The sequence below is a fragment of the Sorex araneus genome, chromosome 11, assembly GCF_027595985.1.
Source record: "Sorex araneus isolate mSorAra2 chromosome 11, mSorAra2.pri, whole genome shotgun sequence".
In the NCBI taxonomy this organism is placed as follows: domain Eukaryota; kingdom Metazoa; phylum Chordata; class Mammalia; order Eulipotyphla; family Soricidae; genus Sorex; species Sorex araneus.
Window position 1 is genome coordinate 52,542,878 of NC_073312.1, and position 26,179 is coordinate 52,569,056.

Here is a 26,179-nt window from a genome sequence, read left to right on the forward strand (position 1 = left end):
CATAGCATACAGCTTTTCAAAGTAGTCTCTGATAATCTTTTGAATTTCTTTGGTTTCTGTTGTGATGTCCCCCTTTTCATTTCTGATTCTGTTTATAAGGGTTTTCTCTCTCTCTCTATCTCTCACTCTCTCTTTCTTTGTGAGTCTTGCTAATGGTTTATCAATCTTGTTTACTTTCTCAAAGAACCAGCTCTTGGTTTCATTGATCTTTTGGATTGTCTTTTGGTTTTCCATGTTGTTGATTTATGCCCTTGGGGGGGAGGCTCTCTGAGAGAGGGACAGAGGAATCAAACATGGGTTGGCCACCTGCAAGGCAAACGCCCTTCCTGCTGTGCTATCACTCCAGCCCCTTGGCCATTATTCTTAGGGACTTCCAGGTCAATCTTGATGTGCTCAGGGGCTAAGTAGTCCTGGAGATCAGACCTTGCACATACTATGGAAGTGCTCTACCACTTAAACCCTGGTCCTTCCCTTTTTGGTTTTATGTCCCTGGCTTCTTGGTTGCAATTAAACTGCCCATATATATATGATTTACATCTGGGCTCTCAGTTCCCTGCCAATGGTTTGTGAGTCTACTTTTATTCCATTATCACACTGTTTTCATTATTATAGCTTTATAATACAGTTTGAAGTCTTGGTGTATGGTTCCTTCATTCTTTTCTTTTGGATGCTTCTGCTGTTGGGGATCTTTAGTGGTTCATACAGAATTCAGTAATGTTTTTGTTCAATTTCCTTAAAGAATGCCATTGCTAGAAAATATTTTTGAATGAGAAGAGCAATGAGATAAATTAGATTGTAACATACGATCAACATATGTTCAGTTTATTGCACACAATTGACTTAGAGAATGATGACTTTTTAATCTTTCAGTTTTAATTTAAAATAATTGGGTTTGGAAAAATTGCTTTGCATGAGGTCAATCCAGATTGATCCCTGGCCTCCCATATTGTCTTCTGAGCCTCACTAGGAATAATGAGCAGAGTCAGGAATAAGTCTTAAGCACCACTGGGCATGAAACTCACCCCCCCACTCCATGTGTTGTAGTTAAAGAAAAGTGTTTACAATCGTATTGACATTTACTGTTTCCTCACCTCATCACCATCCTAGACTCACCTCCAACTCCCTGTCACATACTGTCAATCTAAAATTGTCTACATAAAAAAATTAAAAAATTGAGATAAAAGTTGTTAAAACATTTAAAAGACAATTTTTTCCCATTAATAAATGGCAAGAGTCCTCAAGAGTCCTCAACATTGGACTTCTTGTCCTCTTTTGTTTTTATTTTTAGGGGGGGTCATATCCGGTGATGCACAGGGGTTACTCCTGGTTTTTCACTCAGGAATTACTCCTGGCAGTTCTTGGGGGACCATATGCAACACTGGGAATCGAACCTGGGTTGGCTGCACGCAAGGCAAATGCCCTACCTGCTGTACTATCGCTCCTATCCTGGACTTCTCGTCCTCTTTGCAGCAATGTGTCTCTCTTTCGCTGGGCCCACACTTTTTTTTTTGCATGTGGGTCACACCTGGCGTTGCACAGGGGTTACTCCTGGCTCATGCACTCAAGAATTACTCCTGGCGATGCTCAGGGGACCATATGGGATGCTGGGGATCGAACCCTATTCGACCACAAGGCAAATGCCCTCCCCACTGTACTATCGTTCCAGCCGTTGGCCCACACTTTTAAACTGTAACAGTCTACCCATTGTCTGTCCCACACCATTGATACATATGATCACATCTGCAGTTCTGTTGCAGACATCTGCACCCTCTCCTCAATTACTTAGAGACTGACTCTATTATTAAACCAAGAGAGTTGCTGGTAAAACGGTCACCTTATTCACTTCTGTCCATATGAGTGTGATGCTGGCAGCCTTCTTTTTCTCCTTAGGAAAAATTTTAAATGTTGAATATAATGTTATTTTTCTCTTCTACAAATTAAGTTGCTTTTAATCCCACCATAGTATTTTCAAGGACAATTGACCCTAAAATCCTAAAGAAGAACAAGATGTTATTCCTTGTCTTGTAATTCAGTTTTATTATGACAAGAACTGTAATTTGGCTGGACACAGCCTCACCCAATGGTGCTGGCAGGCCTGTCAGGAATGCCAGGCAAATTTTCTGATTTTTTCCCCCTTTGATAGTGTTTTTAAGTGAACACTACCATTGGTGCCCTATATCCTTCATGATAGATGAAGGAATTTTTCAGCAAAGTGAGTGAGATTGAAGAGCTCTCTTTTCCTTATACCTCCTAACCATCTCCTTTTAAAAAATAAGCCTTACAGCACAGTGACTGTGTCTTTGAAAAAGAAAAGTCCCAAGTCAATTCAAGATTTTAGATTTTCAAAAGGAACTCATCAAGGCAGGTTGATGTTCACACCAGGAGTGCTTTGGTGTCACAGTTATTTACCTTGTTATCTATTCTGATTGATGATTGCCCTGGCCAAACCAGTGGTTAAGTCCTTTGACCATAATCAACCCAGGCATTGATACACTGGGATGGTAAAAATGGTAGTTTTCCATTTAAAGAAGACCTGCTGCCTGTTTTCCTCAAACTTTTCCAGGAAATTGAAAAAACAGGAAATCTCCCAAACAGTTTCTATGAAGCACACATCTCCCTAATACCAAAAGCAAACAAAGACACCACTAAGAAAGAAAATTACAGACCAATATCCCTGATGAACACCGATGCGAAGATCCTCAACAAAATACTGGCAAATAGGATCCAACAACTCATCAAAAAGATCATACATCACGACCAAGTGGGATTCATCCCAGGGATGCAAGGATGGTTTAACATTCGGAAATCAATCAACATAATCCACCATATAAATAAAAGCAAAGATAAAAACCATATGATCATATCAATAGATGCAGAGAAAGCATTTGACAAGATCCAACATCCTTTCATGATGAAAACCCTCGCCAAAATGGGGTTTGGAGGAACTTTCCTCAAGATAGTCGAAGCCATCTATCACAAGCCTACGGCAAGCATTATCCTCAACGGGGAAAAACTAAGGGCCTTTCCTCTGAGATCAGGCACAAGACAAAGATGCCCACTCTCACCACTCCTCTTCAATATAGTGCTGGAAGTACTTGCGATAGCTATTAGACAAGAAAAAGAGATTAAGGGCATCCAGATAGGAAAGGAAGAAATCAAACTCTCACTATTTGCAGACGATATGATACTATATCTAGAGAAGCCTAAAACCTCTACTAAGAAACTCTTAGAAACAATAGACTTATACAGTAAAGTTGCAGGCTACAAAATCAATACCCAAAAATCCATGGCCTTCATATATGCAAACAATGAGGCAGAGAAAAGGGACATAAAAAAAGCAATCCCATTCACAATTGTGCCCCAGAAAATCAAGTACCTCGGAATCAGCTTAACCAAGGAAGTAAAAGACCTCTACAAAGAAAACTACAAAACGCTACTCCATGAAATCAAAGAGGACATGAGGAAATGGAAACATATACCCTGCTCGTGGATAGGGAGAATCAATGTTGTCAAAATGGCAATACTCCCCAAAGCATTATACAGATTCAACGCGATCCCTATAAGTATACCCATGACATTCTTCAAAGAAATGGATCAAGCAATCCTAAAATTCATATGGAACAACAAACGTCCAAGGATAGCTAAAACAATTCTTGGGAAAAAGACGATGGGAGGTATCACCCTCCCCAACTTCAATCTTTACTACAAAGCAGTAACAATTAAAACAGCATGGTACTGGAACAAAGGCAGAGCTGTAGACCAATGGAACAGGGTGGAATACCCTTACACACATCCCCAAATGTATGATCATCTAATCTTTGATAAGGGAACAAGAGATGTGAAGTGGAGCAAGGAAAGCCTCTTTAACAAATGGTGCTGGCACAACTGGACAACCACATGCAAAAAAATGGGCGTAGACCTTGACCTGACACCATGCACAAAAGTCAGATCAAAATGGATTAAAGACCTCAACATTAGACCACAAACCATAAGGTACATTGAAGACAAGGTCGGCAAAACCCTCCACGATATTGAAGATAAAGGTATCTTCAAAGGTGACACAGAACTAAGCAATCTTGTAAAAACAGAGATCAACAAATGGGACTACATTAAACTAAAAAGCTTTTGCACCGCAAAAGATACAGTGACCAGAACCCAAAGACTATCTACAGAATGGGAAAGGATATTTACACAATACCCATCAGATAAGGGGTTGATATCAATGGTATATAAAGCACTGGTTGAACTCTACAAGAAGAAAACATCCAACCCCATCAAAAAATGGGGCGAAGAAATGAACAGAAACTTTACCAAAGAAGAAATACGAATGGCCAAAAGGCACATGAAAAAGTGCTCTGCATCACTAATCATCAGAGAGATGCAGATCAAAACAACCACAAGATACCACCTCACACCACAGAGACTAGCACACATCCAAAAGAACAAAAGCAACCGCTGTTGGAGAGGATGTGGCGAGAAAGGGACCCTTCTACACTGTTGGTGGGAATGCCGACTGGTTCAGCCCTTCTGGAAAACAATATGGACGATTCTTAAAAAATTAGAAATTGAGCTCCCATTTGACCCAGCAATACCACTGCTGGGAATATATCCCAGAGAGGCAAAAATGTATAATCGAAATGGCATCTGCACATGTATGTTCATCGCAGCACTGTTTACAATAGCCAGAATCTGGAAAAAACCCGAATGCCCTAGAACGGATGACTGGTTGAGGAAACTGTGGTACATCTATACAATGGAATACTATGCAGCTGTTAGAAAAAAGGAGGTCACAAATTTTTTATTTAAGTGGATCGGCATGAAAAGTTTCATGCTAAGTGAAATGAGTCAGAAAGAGAGAGACAGACATAGAAAGATTGCACTCATCTATGACATATAGAATAACAGAGTGGGAGACTAACACCCAAGAATTGTAGAAACAACTACCAGGAGGTTGACTCCATGGCTAGGAGGCTGGCCTCACATTCTGGGGAAAGGGCAACTCAGAGAAGGGATCACCAACTATAATGTAGTCGAAGGCCATGTGGGAGAAGGGAGTTTCGGGCTGAATGAGGGCTAGAGACTGAGCACAGTGGCCACTCAACACCTTTATTGCAAACCACAATAGCTAATTAGAGGGAGAGAACAGATGGGAATGCCCTGCCACAGTGACAGGGTGGGGTGGGGGGGGAGATGGGATTGGGGAGGATGGGAGGGATGCTGGGTTTACTGGTGGTGGAATATGGGCACTGGTGAAGGGATGGGTTCCCGAACTTTGTATGGGGGAAGCATAAGCACAGATGTGTATAAATCCGTAACTGTACCCTCATGGTGATTCATTAATTAAAAATAAATAAATTTATTATTAAAAAAATAAATTTAAAAAAATGGTAGTTTTCAATTATGTCTTTAACTGTGGACTTGTTTATAAGGCGGCAGGTTTAACTGCTTTATCACATATCCATGCTGCCAGGTTTTAGCAATTCTCTTAGGCAAATACTAACAAAATTACCCACTTCAGAAGAAACTTTCTCTTCTGTTGTATCCCATGTTTATCTCACCTCACTCTAAAAAGGCAAATCAACTTATCTTCTCATTAGTAAAATGAGTAATCAGGCAGAGCATGCTCTATTCCTTTAGTCATGACTAAATTAGCTGAGGCTTCAGGTTTTTTGTTGTTGTTGTTTTTTGTTTTGCTTTTGTGCTTTTTTGGCAATGCTCAGGGGTACTCCTGGCTTTGCACTCAGGAATTATTCCTGGTAGAGTTCTGAGGACCATGTGGGATGGCCAGGGATTGAACCCAGGTCAGCTGTGTGCAAGGCAAATGCCCTACCACTGTACTATCACTTTGGCCCCTTTCTTTCTATTTTTAAAAGTTTTTCTTAGAAGCTACTCCCAGCATGGTCCTGATAGGTTGCTTCAGGTGGTGCTCAGAGGAACATAGGGCTGCAGGGAACCAACATTCTTCCTAAGTTTCTATAACTTGGAGATGTTTATTTTATTTCACTGTATCACTGTCATCCCGTTGCTCATTGATTTGTCCGAGTGGGCACCAATAACATCTCCACTGTGAGACTTGTTACTGTTTTTGGCATATCAAATATGCCACGGTAGCTTGCAAGGCTTGCTGTGCAGGCGAGATACTCTCTGCAGCTTGCCAGGCTCTCCAAGAGGGGCAGAGAAATCGAACCTAGATGGGCTGTGTGCAAGGAAAACACTCTACCTGCTATGCTATCGCTACAGCCTGTCTTTATTGAAAAACAATTTTCTTTGCTTTTGTTTTGATGATGATGTACAGTTACATCAAAACAAAAGCAAAGAAAATTGTTTTTCAATAAAGACATACATGTGGTCATTCAGCAAATAAAAAATGTTCAACATCATCGGTTATTAGGGAAGTGCAAATTAAAATCATAGTAAGATAAGACTTTATGACCACAGGATGGTTATAATAACAACCAAAAAGACAATAACAAGTATTATTAATGACATTGATAAGCTAGAATCTAGACTATAATATCTTGCTGGTGGAAATATAAAATAGCAAAGCTACTTTGAAAATAAAAGTGTGGTAGATTATGAACACTATATATAAACCTAGGGGTCAGAGAAATAAGGTACCATTACATGCTCCCTTGTGTACAGTCAACCTGGGTTTAATCTACAACACCACATACGATCAGTCAAGCCGAATGATCCCTAAGTGCTAAAAATAGGAGTAAGCCCTGAATCTAGCTGAATATGACCCCAAGCCAAAATAAAATAAACAAAAGACCCATGAACCTAAAAAACATTTAAAAAATTAAACAGGACACACGCAGTAATCCCATTCCTGGGTATCTATCCAAGAGAAATGAAAACTGTTGCTTCCCATAAATGCTATGCATAAATTCATAACAACAATTTATAATATCCCCAAATAGGAAAAATCTAATTATTTACTTACTGGTGAATAAATAAGCAATATGTAGTATACCCACAAAATGGAAAATTAAAAGACAATAAAAGAAACTGCATACAAAAAAAAAAAAGGAAACTGCATACAGGTATAGTGCAATATGGATGAACCTTAAAAACATCCTAAGTTAAAGAAATCAAATGTAAAAATAAGTTGCAAAGTTTTATTTTATTTACCAGAATAAATTACATCCTAGAATTGAGACTGCATAAAATATTATCCCTGGAATAGAGCTTTAAGTATTTAAAAATGTAATATGGAATGAGTGCCTTTCCAAATGCCTGTTCACCATTTGGATATTTATGGAAAACACATCTTATTTATCAACTCTGACCATTTTAAAATTAGATTTTGTTATTGCTACTGGGTTAAATCCTCTTAACTGTTTTAGATGTTAATCCCTTATCTGGTACATAAGTTTCGGATACTTTTCTCCCATCCTCTAGGTTACCTCTCCATTTCATTGATTGGTGTCTTTGCTGTTCTGAAGCTTTCAGTTTGATTTAGTTCCACGTATTTCTTTCTTTTCTTTCTTTTTTTTTTTTTGCTTTTTGGGTCATGCCCAGCAATGCTCAGGGTTTGCTCCTGGCTCTGCACTCAGGAATTACTCCTGGTGGTACTCGAGAGATCATATGTGGTGCTGGGGATTGAAACCAGGTTGGCTGTGTGCAAGGCAAATGCCCTATCTGCTGTACTATCACTCTGGCCCTTGCTTTTTTTCTTTTGTTGCTTGTGTCATATTTAGAAAGACATTGCTAACCATCAGGATTGTGCCTAACATCTTCTTCTAGAAGTTTTACACTTTAAAACTTTATGCTTTAGGGGCTGGAGCGATAGCACAGCGGGTAGGGTGTTTGCCTTGCACACGGCTGACCCGGGTTCGAATCCCAGCATCCCATATGGTCCCCTGAGCACCGCCAGGGGTGATTCCTGAGTGCATGAGCCAGGAGTGACCCCTGTGCATCGCCGGCTGTGACCCAAAAAGCAAAAAAAAACCCCAAAACTTTTTGTGCTTTAGGTTTTCAAAAAGTTAGTTTAAGTGCAGGAGCCCAACTTTATTTTCCTGCACGTGGTTATCTTGAGATAAAACCATTTGATTTATGGACTAAAAAAAAATTGAGGGTGGGGGATGTTAGGGCCACACCCACTGTACTCAGGGCTTACCCCAGCTCTGTGCTCAGACATTACTCATGGTGTTGCTAAGGGGACCATATATGGTATTGGTGATTGAATGGGGTGGGGGCTGGTGTCAGCCACATGCAAAATAAGTGCCTTATCTCTTATACCATTTCTCTTGCTCCTTGAAAGAAATCTTAAAAGGAGATTTGTAACTTAGCTGAGCAGTCATCTTCATTAGCACATCTTCATTAGCATTGTAGTGATGTAGTCAGTTGTTCATCAACTTGCTCGAGCTGGCACCAGTAATGTCTCCATTGTGAGACTTGTTGTTACTGTTTTTGGCATATCAAATACACCACAGGAGGCTTGCCAGGCTCTACCATGGGGGCAGGATACTCTCGGTAGCTCTCCGAGAGGGACAGAGGAATCGAACCTGGGTCGGCCACGTGCAAGGCAAACGCCCTACTTGCTGTGCTATCGCTCTAGTCCATCTTCATTAGCTGGTGTTAATTGTCATTTATGTTATGATTACTGAGGTGCCTATGTTAATCTGGATGGACAGAAGCTTGTTGTGGTGACAAACCCCTCATATCTAAGTTGCCTAACACATAAATATTTCTAATTGTATGTGCAAATTAGTCTGAAGACTCTCTGGGGTAGATTTCTTCCAAGTGGTGACACAGGATCTTGTAACCTATATTCTGAGTCTTGTAGTTACCAGGGTCACTGCAACAGTGGAAGAGAGATCGTGGAGAACTGACTGCCTTTACGTTAAATTCTTCGGTCCCACATACACCTATCTGTGACTCACAGCCCATTGACGAGGGCCCTGAAGAGCAGAAGCATCCTGTGTGCATGAAGGGATGGAGAACTGGCGATAAATGACTGCTGAAGTCTCCACCACAGAGACTACGGGCAAGTATTTTATCATATGACCAAGGGGTTGGACTAGATGAATGGGTGACTTTAGAATCCTTGCCTCTTCTCACCATCCCGGAGTCTATTTGCTTTCTGTTTTGGATACCTTGTAGGCACAATCAGAAGATACTAGTAAAGGATGACTGTATTGGGTTGTGTAGCTGATGGCTAAGTTAGAGGGCTCTAAAAACAGATTACCAGGTTTTAAATCCAAATCTATCACTTTTAGATAACATGCATTTTGATTATTTAATTTCTTTGTGTCTCATTGTTTCCCTTTTTCATTTAAATGTGAAACAGAAATAGGAAAAGTATCATCCTCATAGGATTATTGTGAGTACTACATTCTTGTAAGTTGAGCTACAAAGGTAGTTCTTATAAATTTATTAGAATAGGGTCTGAAACATACTAAATATTCAAGAAGTTTATTTGATATTTTAAAGTTTATTATTGTTATTTTTGTTTTTCAGTCCTTCTTTGTTTTTGCAGCATAGTTTGACCCTAAGATTTTATCAGCCTCTCCTTGTTCGTCCTTAACACTGTCATATTGGGGGCTGGGTCAGGGGAATGAGGCCCATTGTTGTTACTCTTTTTGGCATATCGAATATGCCATGGGTAGCTTGCTAGGCTCTGCTTTTGCAGGTGGGATACTGTCAGTAGCTTGCCAGGCTCTCCGAGAGGGATGGATGCTTTTAGGGCGGCCTCCAATCACCATTATAGGTGTTTTGATGGTTCACACCATATTTGAATCTCATCAAATATGGCGTGGTAATGGTGGAAAATGGGTAGGAATTGTTTATGATGTGTTACGGTCTGGAAAGCGACCTGGAGCATGGCGGCAATTGGGTAGTGGAGGTCGACTGATGAGGAATTTATTCTGGTGCTGGCAGGGTGGGTCTTATGGGTGTGACCCCTGGGTTGCTGGAGATTGATGGAAGCTGGCAGAGGATCTCTGTTCCCGGGTCCCATTGAACCTAGAGTCCAAGGTCACAAAGTTCCATATTACCTGGTTCTGTGGGACTTCACTCATGTGTGAGGCTCGGCCCGAGCGTCTGGAGAGCGGCCTGGAGTGTGGTGGAAGTTGGCAGTTATTTTTGTTGCTGTTTGAGGGCCTTATCCAGTGCTGCTAAGGGCTTGCACCTGTCTCTGTGCCTAAGGAACACTCCTGGGGGAACTGGGGGTCATATGTAGTATCTGGGACTAAAACTGGGTTGACCACATGCAAGACAAGGACTCTATCCTCCACACTATTGGCTCAGCTCCAATATTATTCTATTTTTAAGAATTATTATTATTATTTGGGTCACACCCAGCAATGCAGAGGGGTTACTCCTGGCTCATGCACTCAGGAATTTCTCCTGGCGGTGCTCGTGGGACCATATGGGATGCTGGGAATAGAACCCAGGTCAGCTGCATGCAAGGCAAATGACCTACCTGCTGTGTTATCACTCCAGCCCTATTATTCTATTTTTAAAATATGACTGTCAACCTGTCCTGGTTTGATAAGTGTTTACATAGTAACAATTTCAGTAGGTTGTCCTTTGTGTCCTCCTGTGATAGTCGCCTAACCCACGCATTTGCTAATCTACTGACTCATAAAGTGGAATCACAATCTATAAACTATAAACAGCCGTTGTCCAAGACCACCAACCCCATTGGACTTGCGTGTCATCTACTTTAACTTAGAATCTGTGTCTGCATGAATCTGCTTTGACTCCCTCAGAACTGAATTCTCTGTACTTCCTGCATGCTTGAGATTTGTGATAGTTTCTTCCCCTGACCTCCTATTCTGATTTTTTCACCTCGGATTCCTGCACTGGTCTCTGAGATTCTTGGAATCTGGGTGGCTCAAGCAGAAACCCCCACACAGCTTCAGTTCCTCAAACAGAACTCAAACCCTGAATCAGCTCTGGTTACTCCAAGCCTTACTCCTGGCCTCATAGTGAGGAATCAGACAGATAGCCCCTCTCATTCCACTGACCGTATTTTCTAAGCTCACTCTTTCCACCATCCCAAATCAATACAAACCAGGATATTAACTACTCCTGCAATCATTATCTCTTAAGGTAGACATAAATAGCAGGAACTTTTTTCTTCTCTCTGGGGCTCTTAACTGAGTCGTTCTTGGGAATAAGTCAGACAAATCATAGTAAGAGAGAAAGTACAGCTGGTAGGGTGCTTGCCTTGCACATGACCAACCATAATTCAATCCTCAGCACTTTATACAGCCCAGTGATCCCTGTTAGGTGTGATTTCTGAGCACAGAGTCGTGATTATGTCCTGACAACTACCAAGCTCGGCCCAAATTCAGAGAGAAGTGGGGAAAGGAACAGGGGAAGAGAGGGGGAAAGAGGGGAAAAGAGTGGGGGGGGAAGAGGAGAGAAGGAAGAGGGGGAGAGGGAGGGAGAGGCAGAGAGGGGGATGGAGAGAGGGAGGTAGTGAAAGAGGGAGGGAGAGAGAGGGAAAGAAAGAGAGAGAGAAAGAGAGGGAGAGAGAGAATGTTTTCATCCTTGAGTTCATCTAATGAGAGATCCTTTTTGAATGGATGTCAGTGAACTTGTCAGGGCAGGAAGAGAACAAATATTCTTCCCAGGTAGAGTTCCTTCCATACTTGTATCTGCCCAGTACAGAAAGACAGAATGATTTTGTGTCAAGTCTCACCCAGGTCATCCTATTCCTTGTTGACCAGAGAACATAGAATTAGGCAGAACTTTTTTACTGGCAGATTCATTTTTTTATTCTTTTGGTCCTTTCTTTCTAAATTCTTAAAGGACACTGTTATCATTTCCCTCAGATTCATAATATGGGTGGGAGGTGCTAAGCGCCTAAGATTTATGTAGATGGGAAAAATTATGTCAAAAGATAATATCATCCTGTCCCTGGAATTATGATAAACTCAGCAGCAGTCCATTCTCTCCCAATCTGGCATCTTAATCTTGCATGAGAAACAGGTCATATTTGTCACTGTCAAGTGCAATAAATTCTTATCTGTCACTCTGGAAAAGATAAACTATTAGAGAATAATTTACAGAATACTCAGATAAATTATATAATCTGACAGTGCCTATCTAACATTGAACTCTCTTGGTTTTTATCTAACAGAGAAGTCAAAAAGTTTTACAATTTTTATCTTACCTAAATTTTAAATCCTCTGATACTTTGAGAGTAGCTAAACTTAAGCAAAATAATATCCATTTCTTCTCATGACTAAGTTTGTTTTTGGCTTTTTGCCAATTCACTATAATTAAAATTTTAAAATTATTTTTAATGAGGTATTAGAGTTTACAATTCTATTGATATTGTTTTGTAGTAGCAGAGATGCTACGCCAGTCTCTCCAGCAGTGTCTCAGGATCTCTCTCCATTACCCGGCAGCACAGTTTTCTTACTCATATCTCGTAGTTATTTACACTGGGAAGTGTCTTAATTCCTTTCTGTTTTTTTTATACTCCATATATAAGCACCATCATTTGGTATTTTCCTTTTACTTTTTGATTCACTTCACTTACCATGGCATGCTCTAATTCCATGAAAGTTGCAGTAAACTAAAAAATTTCATTTTTTCTTTATGGTTGAATCATATTTCATTATGCATATATACATACCACAACATCCTTACTCACTCACTCGTCTGTTATTGGGGTTCAAGTGGTTTCCAGATTTTGGCTGTTGCAAATAGTGCTGCAATGAACATTAGCTGCACAAATGTCTTTCTGGATTAATGTTTCTGTATTCTAAGGATAGAGTCCCAGGAATGAAATTGCAGGGTCATATGGCAGTTCATTCACAATATTTGGAGAAGTCTCCAAATTACTTTTCAAAGAGGCTGAACCAAGAAATTCCTACCACCAACAGTGAATGAAAATTTTTTTTTTGCCACATCCTACCAGCTTTGCTGTTTCTGGTTTTTTTTTTTTTTGATATAAACTATTATCTCTGATGTGAGATGACATCTCATGTGTACTTTTGATTTACAATCTTTGATAATTAGTGATGATGAAAAATTTTCTTATGCCCTTTGACCATTTTTATGTCTTCTTTGAAAGAATATCTGTTCATCACCTCTCCCTGTGTTTTGAAAAAATAATTTGTTGAGGCTGGAGTGACAGCACAGTGGGTAGGGCATTCACCTTGCACGCGACCAACCCAGGTTTGATTCCCAGCATCCCATATGATTTCCTGAGCAACACCAGGAGTAATTCCTGAGTGCATGAGCCAGAAGTAACTCCTGTGCATCGCTGGGTGTGACCCAAAAAGCATAAACAAAAACCAAAAATAATTTGTTGTGGTTGTTGAGCTTTGAGTGTGCTTTGGGCATTAGCCTGTTGTATGGTGGGTAAGTATTTTCTTCCACTTAGTATGGTGCCAAGTCTAAGTTAAAATCACACAGAACCAAGGGGCCTAGAAAATGGGTCAGTGGCTTAAAGTAATTACAAATGCAAGACTATGTGTTCAGATCCTGTTGCGGTATGCAGTTTGGGAGTTTGTGATCCTAAGTGACAAAAATGTGGAGGGTGGCTCAGTGGTTTAGAAAGCATCCAGGCAATGATGAAACCTGAATGCATGAAATGTCAGGATTTCAGCTGGTGGTGTGGTGCAGTGGTAGAACATTTGCCCTGCCTGTGTGAGACTCTGGGTTTGATTCCCAGCATCAATTGATACCCTGAGGACCACTGGGAGCAATCTTTTTCTCCTGAAACATAGCCGAAAGTGACCCCAAATCCCAAATAACTAAAAGAGTACAGAACCCATCACTCTTGGCCATCCACATTTAGTCTTGTTAAAATAATTCACTTGCATTACATGGCCAAGTTAAAAAACAACTTTAAAATCATTTTCTTTGTGAATTGTTTAGCAAGGTAGGCTTTTATGAGTCTCTTAAGTTCAAAGGACTTCGGATTCTCAATTCCAGCCTTTTTTAGGTCCCCAATATTTCTCTTTATTTTTGTACTTTACATTGGAGGAGAGTCTGGGGTAAATTTGGGGAGAACAATTCTGCAGCCTGAAATAAGTTATGAATTCTTTTTTTTGTTTGTGATTCCCAGGGAGAGGAGGATACGGAAGGGCTGGAATCCCAGCGAGGTGCAGGATGTCCTTCTCTTCTGTACTCTCTCGCTTTCAAGTGAAGTCAGAACTGGAGCTGAGACTGCCCTCACAGTGCAGCCAGGAGCTCCAACTGCAGTGAACAACCCCTTTCGTCCTATTCTCAGACACAGTGTAAGATAGGCACAAAGTGAACTTAATAAAACGCAGTCTCTCCAGCTCAGAATAGAAAGGACCTTTCTTGTATCACTTGTTTGAGGTCAAGGTTCGACAGAGATGAGAAAAAAGGTACATCTATAAATAATAAACAGATCATGTGATTGTTTTAGGGCTCACAGGGATTTTTCAGTCTGTTGCAAAACCCAAGACGTGGGAAGGTAGTACAATGGCAGGTCCGTGGTGTACTTCTAATAAATTTCTTTTTGGAGTGTGTGAAAAATTTATTGTGACAGATTGCTCATCACTTTAACTTTGAGATTGTTCCCAGAGACAGCTTGGCATGCAGAGGGTCCTGTGATCACTATGTATCCATTCTCCCAAGGGAGGCCCAAGACTCACATTTGTGCAATAGCCTGGCAAGCTACCCGTGGCGTATTTGATATGTCAAAAACAGTAACAACATGTCTCACAATGGAGACGTTACTGCTACCCGCTTGAGCAAACCGATGAGCAATGGGATGACAGTGACAGTGACAGTATGAACATAGTTGGAGATAGCAGAATTCACTTGAGGCTGCTTAAGAAGAAATTATTAGGGAATGGCAGTAATTTGCAGTAATTGCAGTGAAAGCTAAAGACAGAAAAGAGGTTCAGCTTGTGAGAACAGTGACACAACTTAAACTGCACAACTAACTGCAACTGATTTGGGCTCCTTTGGTTAGTAGCGTGGAGTAAGGAAGCATCTGCAGATTCTAGGAGCAGCCAACCAGCAGCCAGAGAAGGCTTGTTGTCTTGATCCAAATGGTGAAACAGATGTCCCAAGCCCCATCTCTCTCCCCAAGTCACTATGCTCTGAATAAAAGTCTCACACTAGTATATCTGGAAGTCAGAATTTAAGCCACATCTGAAAATCTAGGCAGATGAGAATTTAGCTCACTTGATGGGGGTAGAAAGGGGTTTCGAGGAGCACTCAACAATTTCTTGTCATGGTGTTTCTAACATCTCTGCCCTGTCCAATAGGGTTTTAGAGAATAAAGCTCGTTTCTCATCCATCCGTTCTTTTTCATCCATCTCTTTATTCCTCCATCTAATGTTTCTGCTTTTGCTATTGCTTCTTCATAAAAATCTATGGAGATGCCTAAGGGTGTTTTAAGATCCCACTAGAAAGTGGAATCTTAACATTTAAAATATTACACCAACATTTTAATAATAATTCCTTAATATCATCAAATATCAAGATAGTTTTCAAATTTTCCCAACTGTCTCAAAATTTTGAAATAGTATTTGAATCAGTAATAATGATTTGGTTATAGTTGGTTGATTTATTTTTTCAGTCTTCATAAACACACAGATTCCTTCCCGTATCTTCTTAAACTTCTCATCTTTTCCTCTCCTTACACTCTTTTTTTCCTTCTCCTTCTCACTCCATCCTCTCTAGCCCCCCTCCCCATACAACTTCATCTTTGTTCCTTCACTTTCAATGTACTTGTTAAGGAAATTGGATCATCTGCTTTTCAGACTTTCATAATATAGATTTTTTTTCCTTGCTATATTATGCTTTAACAAATTGGGTGGCCTTTCACATTCCCTAAAAGCAGGAGTTTAAATATACATGCAGATCTAATTTCATTTTAGTTTTTTTGGTAAGAAGACTACGAAGGTAAGTTTGCGTACCTCACCCCAAAATTTGTACTATCTGATTTTCTTTGAGGAACATAGCAGCAAGCTATTATTTATTATTGAGTAGAATTATTATTTTGGGGGGATCTGCAAAACATTTAGATTGTGATTCTGATAAATTTTCTTTACTTATGAGCTAGAATACCTGGAAGGTGATAAATTGTCTCTCATCTGTAACTTACCTTTCCCCAGCACACTTTTTATACAGAAAGGAGAGAACATTCTTGATTTATTGATATTTCCTCTCCTTTCTATCAGTTTCAGAAAACAAACTACATTTTTAGCATCTCCTCCCATCCCTCCACATCTGGAAGATCTTAGGGCTTAATTCTGACTAGGTTCTCAGGGATCACTCCTGGAGGTGCTTTAGTACCGTATGGGGTACTGGGAATTGAACCCATGTCCTTCAGGTGCAAGGCAAACTTCCTGCCTCCTATCTTTCCATTCTCTTCTGTAGCATCTTTTAAAAATGCAAATGTCTTTTTTTAAAAAGTATCATGATGACAGTGATAAGGGAGGCCAAGGGTAACAACTGGCTATACTTGGGCTAGTCCTGGATCTATGATTAAGAGTCACTCCTGTTATTTCTCAGGGGCCATCTAGGGTAGCAGGGATTAAACCAGAGACAAGTTCTTGCTTTTCTTGCATCGTAACCCTTGCACTTTCTCTCTGACCACAAATTGCATAGATTTAAAAAAAAATATTTCAGATTCCCCAAATTTTAGTTACTGGGAACCTCTAGATCTTTTTTGGCAATTCTAATCATCTTGATGACATCTTGCTTTCTGAAATACAAAATGTTGCTTGTTTAATTCAGGTGTTTCCTGACCCAGACCCAGGCACAACCATTGCTTTAAAGATATTTCATTATATTCAGTTAGGAATAGTACTAATTAAGTTCTATTATGTGTAGATCTTGTTTTTTATTTTTATGATTTTAGAGATTTTGTTGGGGGGCCATCCCTCTTGGTGCTCTGGGTGCTACTCCTGGCTCTGTGCTCTGGAGGTGCCCCTTGTGATTGTTAGGGATCATGTAGTGTGAAGGATCAAACCCAGTCCTCCTGCATTCAGAATGTGCATGCCAGTCCTTTGGACTATCTCTGTAGCCTTAATTAATTTGTTACTTTTTATTCAACATACCATTATTTACAATATTGTTAACTATAGGGTTTCATCCATAAAACCTCTTAGTATAATGGCTGGATCCATAGCACAGCCGGTAGGGCATTTGCCTTGCATGCAGCCGACCCAAGTTCGATTCCTCCATCCATCTCAAAATGCCCAGCAAGCTACCAAAAGTATCATGTCCACATGGCAGAGCCTGGCAAGCTACCCGTGGTGTATTCAATATGCCAAAAACAGTAACAACAAGTCTCACATGGAGACATTACTGGTGACTGCTCCAGCAAATCGATGAACAACGGGACAACAGTGCTACAGTGACAGTGCTACAGTTCTACCTTCCACCAGAGTGTCTGCTTCCTTAACCATCCTTATTTGCCATTTTCTTGCTTTAGGGGGTTTTCCCTGACTATGCTCAAGACTTACTCCTAGTCCTGTGCTCCTGGTGGTATAGGGGAAGCATATGTGACATATGTGATGCCAGGAATCAAACTAGAATCAGCTGCATGCAAGGTAAATGCTTTAACTGCTGTACTCTTTTTGAAGCCCTTAATTTATTTTTAATAGAAGTAATATAACATTAAGAAATAGGATATGTAGATTATAATCTGGGATATATATATATAAATATGTATATATGAAATATTATGTTTTTTAGAAAGGAAGTTATGTGATCATACTAAAGATGTGATTGTGGAGTATATGAAATTTGGTATCAATCTCGTAAGATCACTACTCCATAGGCACAGGTAGAATATTAGGAGAATTTATAGTGTCAATGACTATCACAAATTCATGATGTAGATTTGGGGATTTGAAAGAAACATTCTTTTGGCTTGAATACATTTACCTGTTTCTCCTCAGTTCCCCTTATTCTGTGCTGGGTAGTTTCTTCCTTGTGATAAAATTTTAAGATTTGACTGTACAGATTCAATGCGATCCCTATAGGGATACCCTTGTCATTCTTCAAAGAAATGGAGCAGGTGCTCCTGAAATTCATGTGGAACAATAAGCCCCCACGAATAGCTAAAGCAATTCTTGGGAAAAAGAAAATGGGAGGAATCAACCTCCCCAATATCCAACTCTACTACAAAGCGGTAGTCATTAAAACAGCTTGGTACTGGAACAAAGACAGAGCAGCAGACCAATGGAACAGGGTTGAATACTCTGACACATCCCCCCAAATATATGACCATCTAATCTTTGATAAGGGAGCAAGAAATGTGAAGTGGAGCAAGGAAAGCATGTTTAACAAATTGTGCTGGCAAAACTGGGCAGCTACATGCAAAAAAATGGGTTTAGACCTCCACCTATCATCATGTACAAAAGTCAGATCAAAATGGATTAAAGACCTCAACATCAGACCACAAACCATAAGGTACATTGAAGGCAAGGTCGGAAAAACCCTCCACAACATTGAAGATACCGGTATCTTCAAAGCTGACTGGCCAAGCAGATGAAAACAGAGATAAATAAATGGGACTATCTCAAACTAAGAAGCTTCTACACCTCAAGAGAAACAGTGACCAAAGTACAAAGACAATCTACAGAATGGAAAAGGATATTTATTTACACAGTACCCATCCGATAAAGGGTTGATATCAAGGATATGCAATGCACTAGTTGAACTCCACAAGAAGAAAACTGCCAACCCGATCAAAAAATGGGGTGATGAAATGAACAGAAATTTTCCCAAAGAAGAAATCCGAATGGCTCAGAGGCACATGAGAAAATGTTCAACATCATTAATCATCAGGGAGATGCAGATCAAAACAACAATGAGATATTATCTCACACCACAGAGACTGGCCCACATCCCAAAAAACAAAAACAACCGGTGTTGGCGTGGATGTGGGGAGAAAGGGACTCTTCTTCACTGCTGGTGGGAATGCCGACTGGTTCAGCCCTTTTGGAAAACAATATGGACAATTCTCAAAAAATTAGAAATTGAGCTTCCATTTGACCCAGCAATACCACTCTTGGGAATATATACCGGAGAGGCAAAAAGGTATAGTAAAGATGGCATCTGCATTTCTATGTTCATTGCAGCACTGTTTACAATAGCCAGAATCTGGAAAAAACCAGAGTGCCCCAAAACAGATGACTGGTTAAAGAAACTCTGGTACATATACACAATGGAATACTATGTAGCTGTCAGAAAGCACGAAGTCATGAAATTTGCATATAAATGGATCAACATGGAAAGTATCATGTTGAGTGAAATAAGTCAGAAAGAAAGACAGACATACAAAGAATGCACTCATATGTGGAATATAGTATAATTGAGAAGTGCAAGTTTGCAGTGATGCAATTCCTGGCAGATATTTCTCTGGACTTAGTTACTAAAATACTAAAATACAGAAACCCAAAACCATGAGGCCACTAGGTGCGGTCACTCGACCTCATACCTCTTCATTCTCAGCGATGGAAAACAAATTGTCAAATTCTTCCCTTTCAGCAGGTCTGACTTTAGGGGGGAGACTCTCCAAACAATAATAGTGAGTTTTGTTGAAATATTGAATGCAATCAAAGTGAAAGTAAAGTGAAATTTTTCAGTTACACAGGCAAGGGGGGGGCTAGGGGTGGTGGGGGGGCTAGAGGTGTGGGGGGGCTAGGGGTGTGGGGGGACGGGGTGGAGCTATACTGTGATTCTTGGTGGTGGAATATGTGCACTGGTGAAGGGATGGGTGTTCAAGCATTGTATAACTGAGACTTAAACCTGAAAACTTTGTAACTTTCCACATTGTGACTCAATAAAAAAAATTAAAAAAAAAAGATTTGACTTTGCTTTATCACCTATGAGAGAGAGTGAGTACTGGCATATTCCCCGAGGCTGACTCACCAAGGTACAGTTAAGGTGACGTAGAGAGCAAGGGTTTTATGAATGCAAAAATAGGAGTTCAAAGACTGGGCTTGCATCCTGGAATAACTATTTGTGGATCATGTTATCCTTAACTATCTTTTCCTGATCGAGAAGCTCTCTCTATGACTATGTCTTTATTTGTCAATGGGCAAAATATATATGCATGAGTGAATGTAATGTGAATGGAGGAGAGTCACCCTTATCCTAGGATCCATATAGAAATATAAATTTGTCCAATATACTTTTCACCCCCTCTTCACTGATACTTGAGTGATGGGGGGGTGTAAGTAAGCTTGTGTTTAATTTCCTGCTTCAATTTGCAGATATTCTATAAACTGGGATGGCCATGTTAGAAATGGACTTAGACCAGCAGATTATTTGTAACCACTCATCCCATTATCAGGCTGTCCAGGAGAGATGTATTTATCTAAGCCTTTTGCTATCAACACAGTTTAGTCTTATCCTTACACCACACCCACATTTGAATGCTAAGGAAAACTAACTTTTGATACTCTTTTCCTCAGTAGATACTGGAGAGCTCCGAGCAGTCAAACAAGCAAAGTTCACAGCAGAAGGACTCATCATTCTGAGAAACTGCTTGTCATACCGGGATGCAAGTTTCTTTTGAGTGATCGAATCAGGTAAGAGTGTATGTATTTTTTTAGTTAGGGAGGGGTCTTGAATCAGCCAGTGTTCTGGAGGTTTTAATGAAATTCAATTGTTTCACTTCTGGGTTTTGGAAATATGTTTTCCTAAATGATTACTTTTTACACTCACAATCCTGAAAATCAAGGAACTTAACTTGGAAGGATTTGCTATTGTATCTTTAGAAACTCTTCAGGATTTTAAAGAATTTAAAAGCTAAAGTATCGACCATTAGGAAACGTAGAATCCTTCAAAGTGCTTTCATGAATTTTGATCTTCAGGATGTCTTCTGAAGACGAACATAGCATGTACTTTAATATTAGAATTCAGACTTTAATCATCAATGAGAAACAAATAGTGCTAGTGGATTCAAAAGAATGATAGTATGCTGGCATTGTGTCTTGGCTATCTCAAAGAGAGGTGAGACACTTTGGATACATTACTGAAATCCTAGTACGAGGTAGAAAATTTAATATTAAATCAATTAAATCAAGTGTTTTTGACTTGGGGCCGTGATGGTAATTAGTCGCTTTGTTCACAAAGCTAGCAAAAATAAAAATAATAGGTAGAAGAAGAAGTTGAAGAACAAGAAAAAGTAGAAGAAGAGGGCATGATTTTGTGAAATGATTTCTTTTTTAAATGCAGACCTTTATCCTGAGAACATTTATGTAGGATATTTGGAGATAGATGCTTGGCAGTTGAGAAGTCCAGCTGTCTGTCTTCCATTTTCGCTTTCTTTGTGCAAATTAAGCTTTGAGCTTAGAAACTAAAGCAAGAACTTGGTATAATGGGTTGGAAATTTACTACTGAAACATGAGGTAATGACTAGTGAATTTCTCTGGGTAACTAAAACTTTAGAGATATTTTATATGTATTGCCTGACTTGGGGCTGAGCGACAGCACGGAGGGTAGGGTGTTTGCCTTTTACGTGGCTGACATGGGTTTGATTCTTTTGTCTCTCTTGGAGCCCGGCAAGCTACCGAGAGTATCCCACCCACACGGCAGAGCCTGGCAAGCTACCATGGCATATTCAGTATGCCAGAAACAGTAACAACAAGTCTCACAATGGAGATGTTACTGGTGCCCGCTCAAGCAAATCGATTAATAACGGGATGACAGTGCTACAGTGCTACGGTATTTCCTGACTCGGGGCTAAGTTTTGAACCAAGAAAGAACTAATTTGTTTTATCCTCAATTTTAAATTGTTTGTGTTGGTAGTGGTAAGTATGAGAATAGTGGTAGATGGGGAAATAACTATAACCAATAAACAGGGTACTTGCGGTGATATTGCAATATTTTCCTTCCTTCCTTCCTTCCTTCCTTCCTTCCTTCCTTCCTTCCTTCCTTCCTTCCTTCCTTCCTTCCTTCCTTCCTTCCTTCCTTCCTTCCTTCCTTCCTTCCTTCCTTCCTTCCTCCCTCCCTCCCTCCTTTTCTCCCTCCCTCCCTCCCTCCCTCCCTCCCTCCCTCCCTCCCTACCTCCCTCTGGCCCACCTTCCCTACCTCCCTCCTTCCCTGGATGCCATGGATGTCATCTGCTGCCAGCAGTTGAACCCAGAGGTCCAGGCAGTCAGCCTTCTGAGTTCTCTTTTGGCCCTCTAGCCTTTTTCTTTTTTTCTTTTTTTTTTTTTTAATTTATTTATTTTTAATTAGAGAATCACCGTGAGGGTACAGTTACAGATTTATACACTTTTGTGCTTATACTTCCCTCATACAAAGTTTGGGAACCCATCCCTTCACCAGTGCCCATTCTCCACCACCCGTAAACCCAGTGTCCCTCCCACCCTCCCCAATCCCATCTCCCCCCCACCCCACCCTGCCACTGTGGCAAGGCATTCCCTTCTGTTTTCTCTCTCTAATTAGCTGTTGTGGTTTGCAATAAAGGTGTTGAGTGGCCACTGTGCTCAGTCTCTAGCCCTCATTCAGCCCGCAACTCCCTTCCCCCACATGGCCTTCGACTACAATGTAGTTGGTGATCGCTTCTCTGAGTTGACCTTTCCCCGGAACGTGAGGCCAGCCTCGAAGCCATGGAGTCAACCTCCTGGTACTTATTTCTACAGTTCTTGAGTGTTAGTCTCCCACTCTGTTATTCTATATACCATAGATGAGTGCAATCTTTCTATGTCTGTCTCTCTCTTTCTGACTCATTTCACTCAGCATGAAACTTTTCATGCCCATCCACTTAACTACAAAATTCTTGACCTCCTTTTTTCTAACAGCTGCATAGTATTCCATTGTATAGATGTACCAAAGTTTCCTCAACCAGTCATCCGTTCTGGGGCATTCGGGTTTTTTCCAGATTCTGGCTATTGTAAACAGTGCTGCGATGAACATACATGTGCAGATGTTGTTTCGATTGTACTTTTTTGCCTCTCTGGGATATATTCCCAGCAGTGGTATTGCTGGGTCAAATGGGAATTCAATATCTAATTTTTTGAGAGTCGTCCAAATTGTTTTCCAGAAGGTCTAGCCTTTTTCTTAACTCCAGGTTTAGCTCTATATATGAAGTGTTTGCTGTTTAACTGATTTTAACTTATAGTTCAGGGATTGCAAAATGCAATGAGTACAAAGACTAGATAGTAACTTCACATTGATAAAATCCATGGGTTGGGACTATGATATGATGAAGATATGCCCCACCCAAAGGGAAGAGCAGCTAAGTTTCATGAAACGTGACATAGGACATGCTGGCTCAGTTCATCATGTTTTATCAAATATTTTGAGAGAATACAAATTTTCATATTTATAAATTGACTATAGATAAAATATAAATCCTTTTATTTTCCAACTCAGCCAAATTGACACAAAAATTGTTTCCCTTGTTACAGTTTGTGATTCTGGAGTTAGTTTCATCTTGACCAAATATTTCCTGTTTAGGGACAAGTCTTGCATTTCCATTCTAATTTTACTGCTCAGGCTTCCTAATGGCTGGTTAAAATAATGGAGCTTGGATCTAGGGATATAGTACAGGGGCTGAGGTACATATATTGCATCTGTCTGATCTGGAACAATCCACAGCCACAACATGGCCCACTGAGCCTAGGAATGGTCCCAGAGGCCTGGTATTTCCACAGAGCAGATTGCAGCATTCTCAGGTCCCAGCATTGTATGGTCTGGTCTGATTCACAAGGAGTGTTCCCCAGCTGCCCTCTGCACTGCCTAAAAGGTCCAAAAGGCACTGACATTCTTACTGGTGATTCCAGTAAGCCCTTATAATTCCCCATCCAGGGGGCTGGAACAAATGCAGAGTGGTAGGGAGCTTGCCTTGCCCACAACTGACCTGGGTTTGATACCCAACATCCCATATGGTGCCTTGTGCACAGCCAGGAGTAATTCCTGAATGCAGAGACTGGGGTTACCTCCAGCATTGCTGAGTGTGGCCAAAAAACAAATTAATAAATATACATGTTTATTAACACTCTGTAAAGACAGCAAGGAGTACAGAGTCTTTTTCCATATTCATAGAGTACTATGTGAAAGTTAAAACACAGGAAACTTGGGGCTGGAGCAATAGTACAGCAAGTGGGTAGGGTGTTTGCTTTGCACGCGGCCGACCTGGGTTCAATTCCCAGCATTCCATATGGTTCTCTGAGCACCGCCAGGGGTGATTACTGAGTGCAGAGATAGGAGTAACCCCTGTGCATTGCCAGATGTGACACAAAAAGCAAAAACAAAACAAAGCAAAACAAAAAACACAGGAAACTTTTGTGTTTTTGTTTGTTTTAGTGGTGCTTGAGGGCTACTCCTGGCTTGTTCATCAGGGGTGGTACTCAGCAGTGCCTGGGGCACCATGTGGCTGCAGTGTGCAAAGAATGTGCAATCTGCAATGTCCTAGCCCTTTGAGCTATCCCCTCAGAATAAGGTGTTTAAAGACCAAAATTAATGGCTTTCTCCAACACAAAAACAAAGTAATTTTGCAGAGTGTAGCACTGACTCCAGTCAGCCATCTCATAAGTATAAGCACTTGTGGGTATATCAGTCATCGCTGATGACAGAAATTTTCCACCTAGACCCAGGTATAGGTCAATAAGGCATATTCAACATTATAAATGAAAGCAACTGTGATGTAGTCAAGGAACACAAATACATTTTTTCTTATTGGTCAAATGAAGAAAGGTTATTAAGCAAGATGAACCCTGTGCTGCGAAGAAAGCTCAGCTTATCAGGAAATGCCATTGTGGCATTCCTTAAAAAACTAGAAATTGAGGTTCCATATGACCCAGAAATACCACTTCTGGAAATATATCCTGAGGGTGCAAAAAAACAGTATAAATGACATTTCACCTGTATGTTCATTGCAGCACTGTTCACAATAGCCAGAATCTGGAAACAATCCGAGTGCCTAAAAACAGATGACTGGTTAAAGAAACTTTGCTACATCTACACAACTACTATGCAATTGATAAGAAAGATAAAGTCATGAAATTTGCTTATAAGTGGATAGTCATGGAGAGTATCATGCTAAGTGAAGTGAATCAGAAAAAGAGGGACAGACATAGATGAACTGCACTCATTTGTGGAATATAAAATAACAATATGGGCCGGAGCAATAGCACAGTGGGTAGGGCATTTGCCTTGCACGCGGCCGACCTGGGTTCGATCCCCGGCATCCCATATGGTCCCCCAAGCACTGCCAAGAGCAATTCCTGAGTGCAAAGCCAGGAGTAACCCCTGAGCATCGCTGGGTGTGACCCAAAAAGGAAAAAAAAATAACATAATACGAGACTGACATCCAAGCACAGTAGAGAGAAGGGTCAGGAATATTGGTCCCTAAATGGAAGCCTGCCTCAAGAGCTGGGGGAGAAGGCAGCTGGAGTAGAGAAGGGATCACTAAGTCAATGATGGTTGGAGGGATCATTCGGGATGGGAGATGTGTACTGAAAGTAGATAAAGGACCAAATGTGATAGCCTCTTAATATCTATATTGCAAACCACAATGCCCAAAAGTAGAGAGAGTGTGGGGTAAATTGTATGTCATAGAGGCAGGGAGAGGATTGAGATGGGGGGTACCAGGTACAATGTTGGTGGAAGATGTGCACTGGTGGAGGGATGGGTGTTCGATCATTGTATGACTGAAACTGAAACATGAATACTTTGCAACAGTGATTCAATAAAAAAAATCCTGCCCCCCCCAAAAAAAATTTTAAAAAGCATAGTGTCAAAAAAATAAAAGAAAGAAATACCATTGCTCTTATCCTCCCTGGGCTTGGGGTATAGAAATAGTGACTACTGGATTTGGATTTGAATTTACTGATGGTGGAGTAGTCTATTCATCTGAAAGTGATATGATGTCTTAATGCTTGCCAGCTCTAAACACATGCACTTCAATTTATGGTTCTGTATATTTTGGTCCCTTCCATCTTTCTCCACTTTGTTTTTCCCCCAGGAGACATGGCCAAGCGCACCTTTTCCACACTGGAGATATTCCTCATTTTTGTCCTTGTGATGATGACTGCGATCACAGTGGCTCTTCTCAGCCTCTTGTTTATCACCAGTGGGACCATTGAAAATCATAAAGGCAAGTGTCATGGCGATTATCTTGCATGCTATTACTACTTAATTACGGAGTTCACCAAGAGGAGAGTGTTTCCTGATAATGCTGATAGCACGAAAGTTCAATGTGTACTTAAGTCCAAGGTGATCATTTAACCATTCATTGAATTATCATTTCTATATTTTT

The 26,179-nt window shown here is 40.5% G+C and overlaps 1 protein-coding gene across 6 annotated transcripts in view; it reads left to right on the top strand.

Annotated features, from left to right (window-relative positions):
* The window catches only part of ASAH2 (N-acylsphingosine amidohydrolase 2), a 115,325-nt gene that overhangs the window by 10,394 nt on the left and 78,752 nt on the right, over positions 1 to 26,179 (top strand). Inside the window, exons 2-4 of one of the 6 annotated variants that reach the window (XM_055119594.1) lie at positions 8,789 to 8,989; positions 20,385 to 20,498; positions 25,886 to 26,017. The exons of 1 other annotated variant lie outside the window; for it this stretch is intronic. In XM_055119594.1, coding sequence (XP_054975569.1) covers positions 25,891 to 26,017 — 127 coding nt within the window. In that variant the 5' untranslated portion in view covers positions 8,789 to 8,989; positions 20,385 to 20,498; positions 25,886 to 25,890. Of the gene's footprint in view, positions 1 to 8,788; positions 8,990 to 17,389; positions 17,508 to 20,381; positions 20,499 to 25,885; positions 26,018 to 26,179 lie in introns of all 6 variants that reach the window. 4 more of the 6 variants (XM_055119595.1, XM_055119597.1, XM_055119596.1 and 1 more) reach the window with 4 other exon arrangements.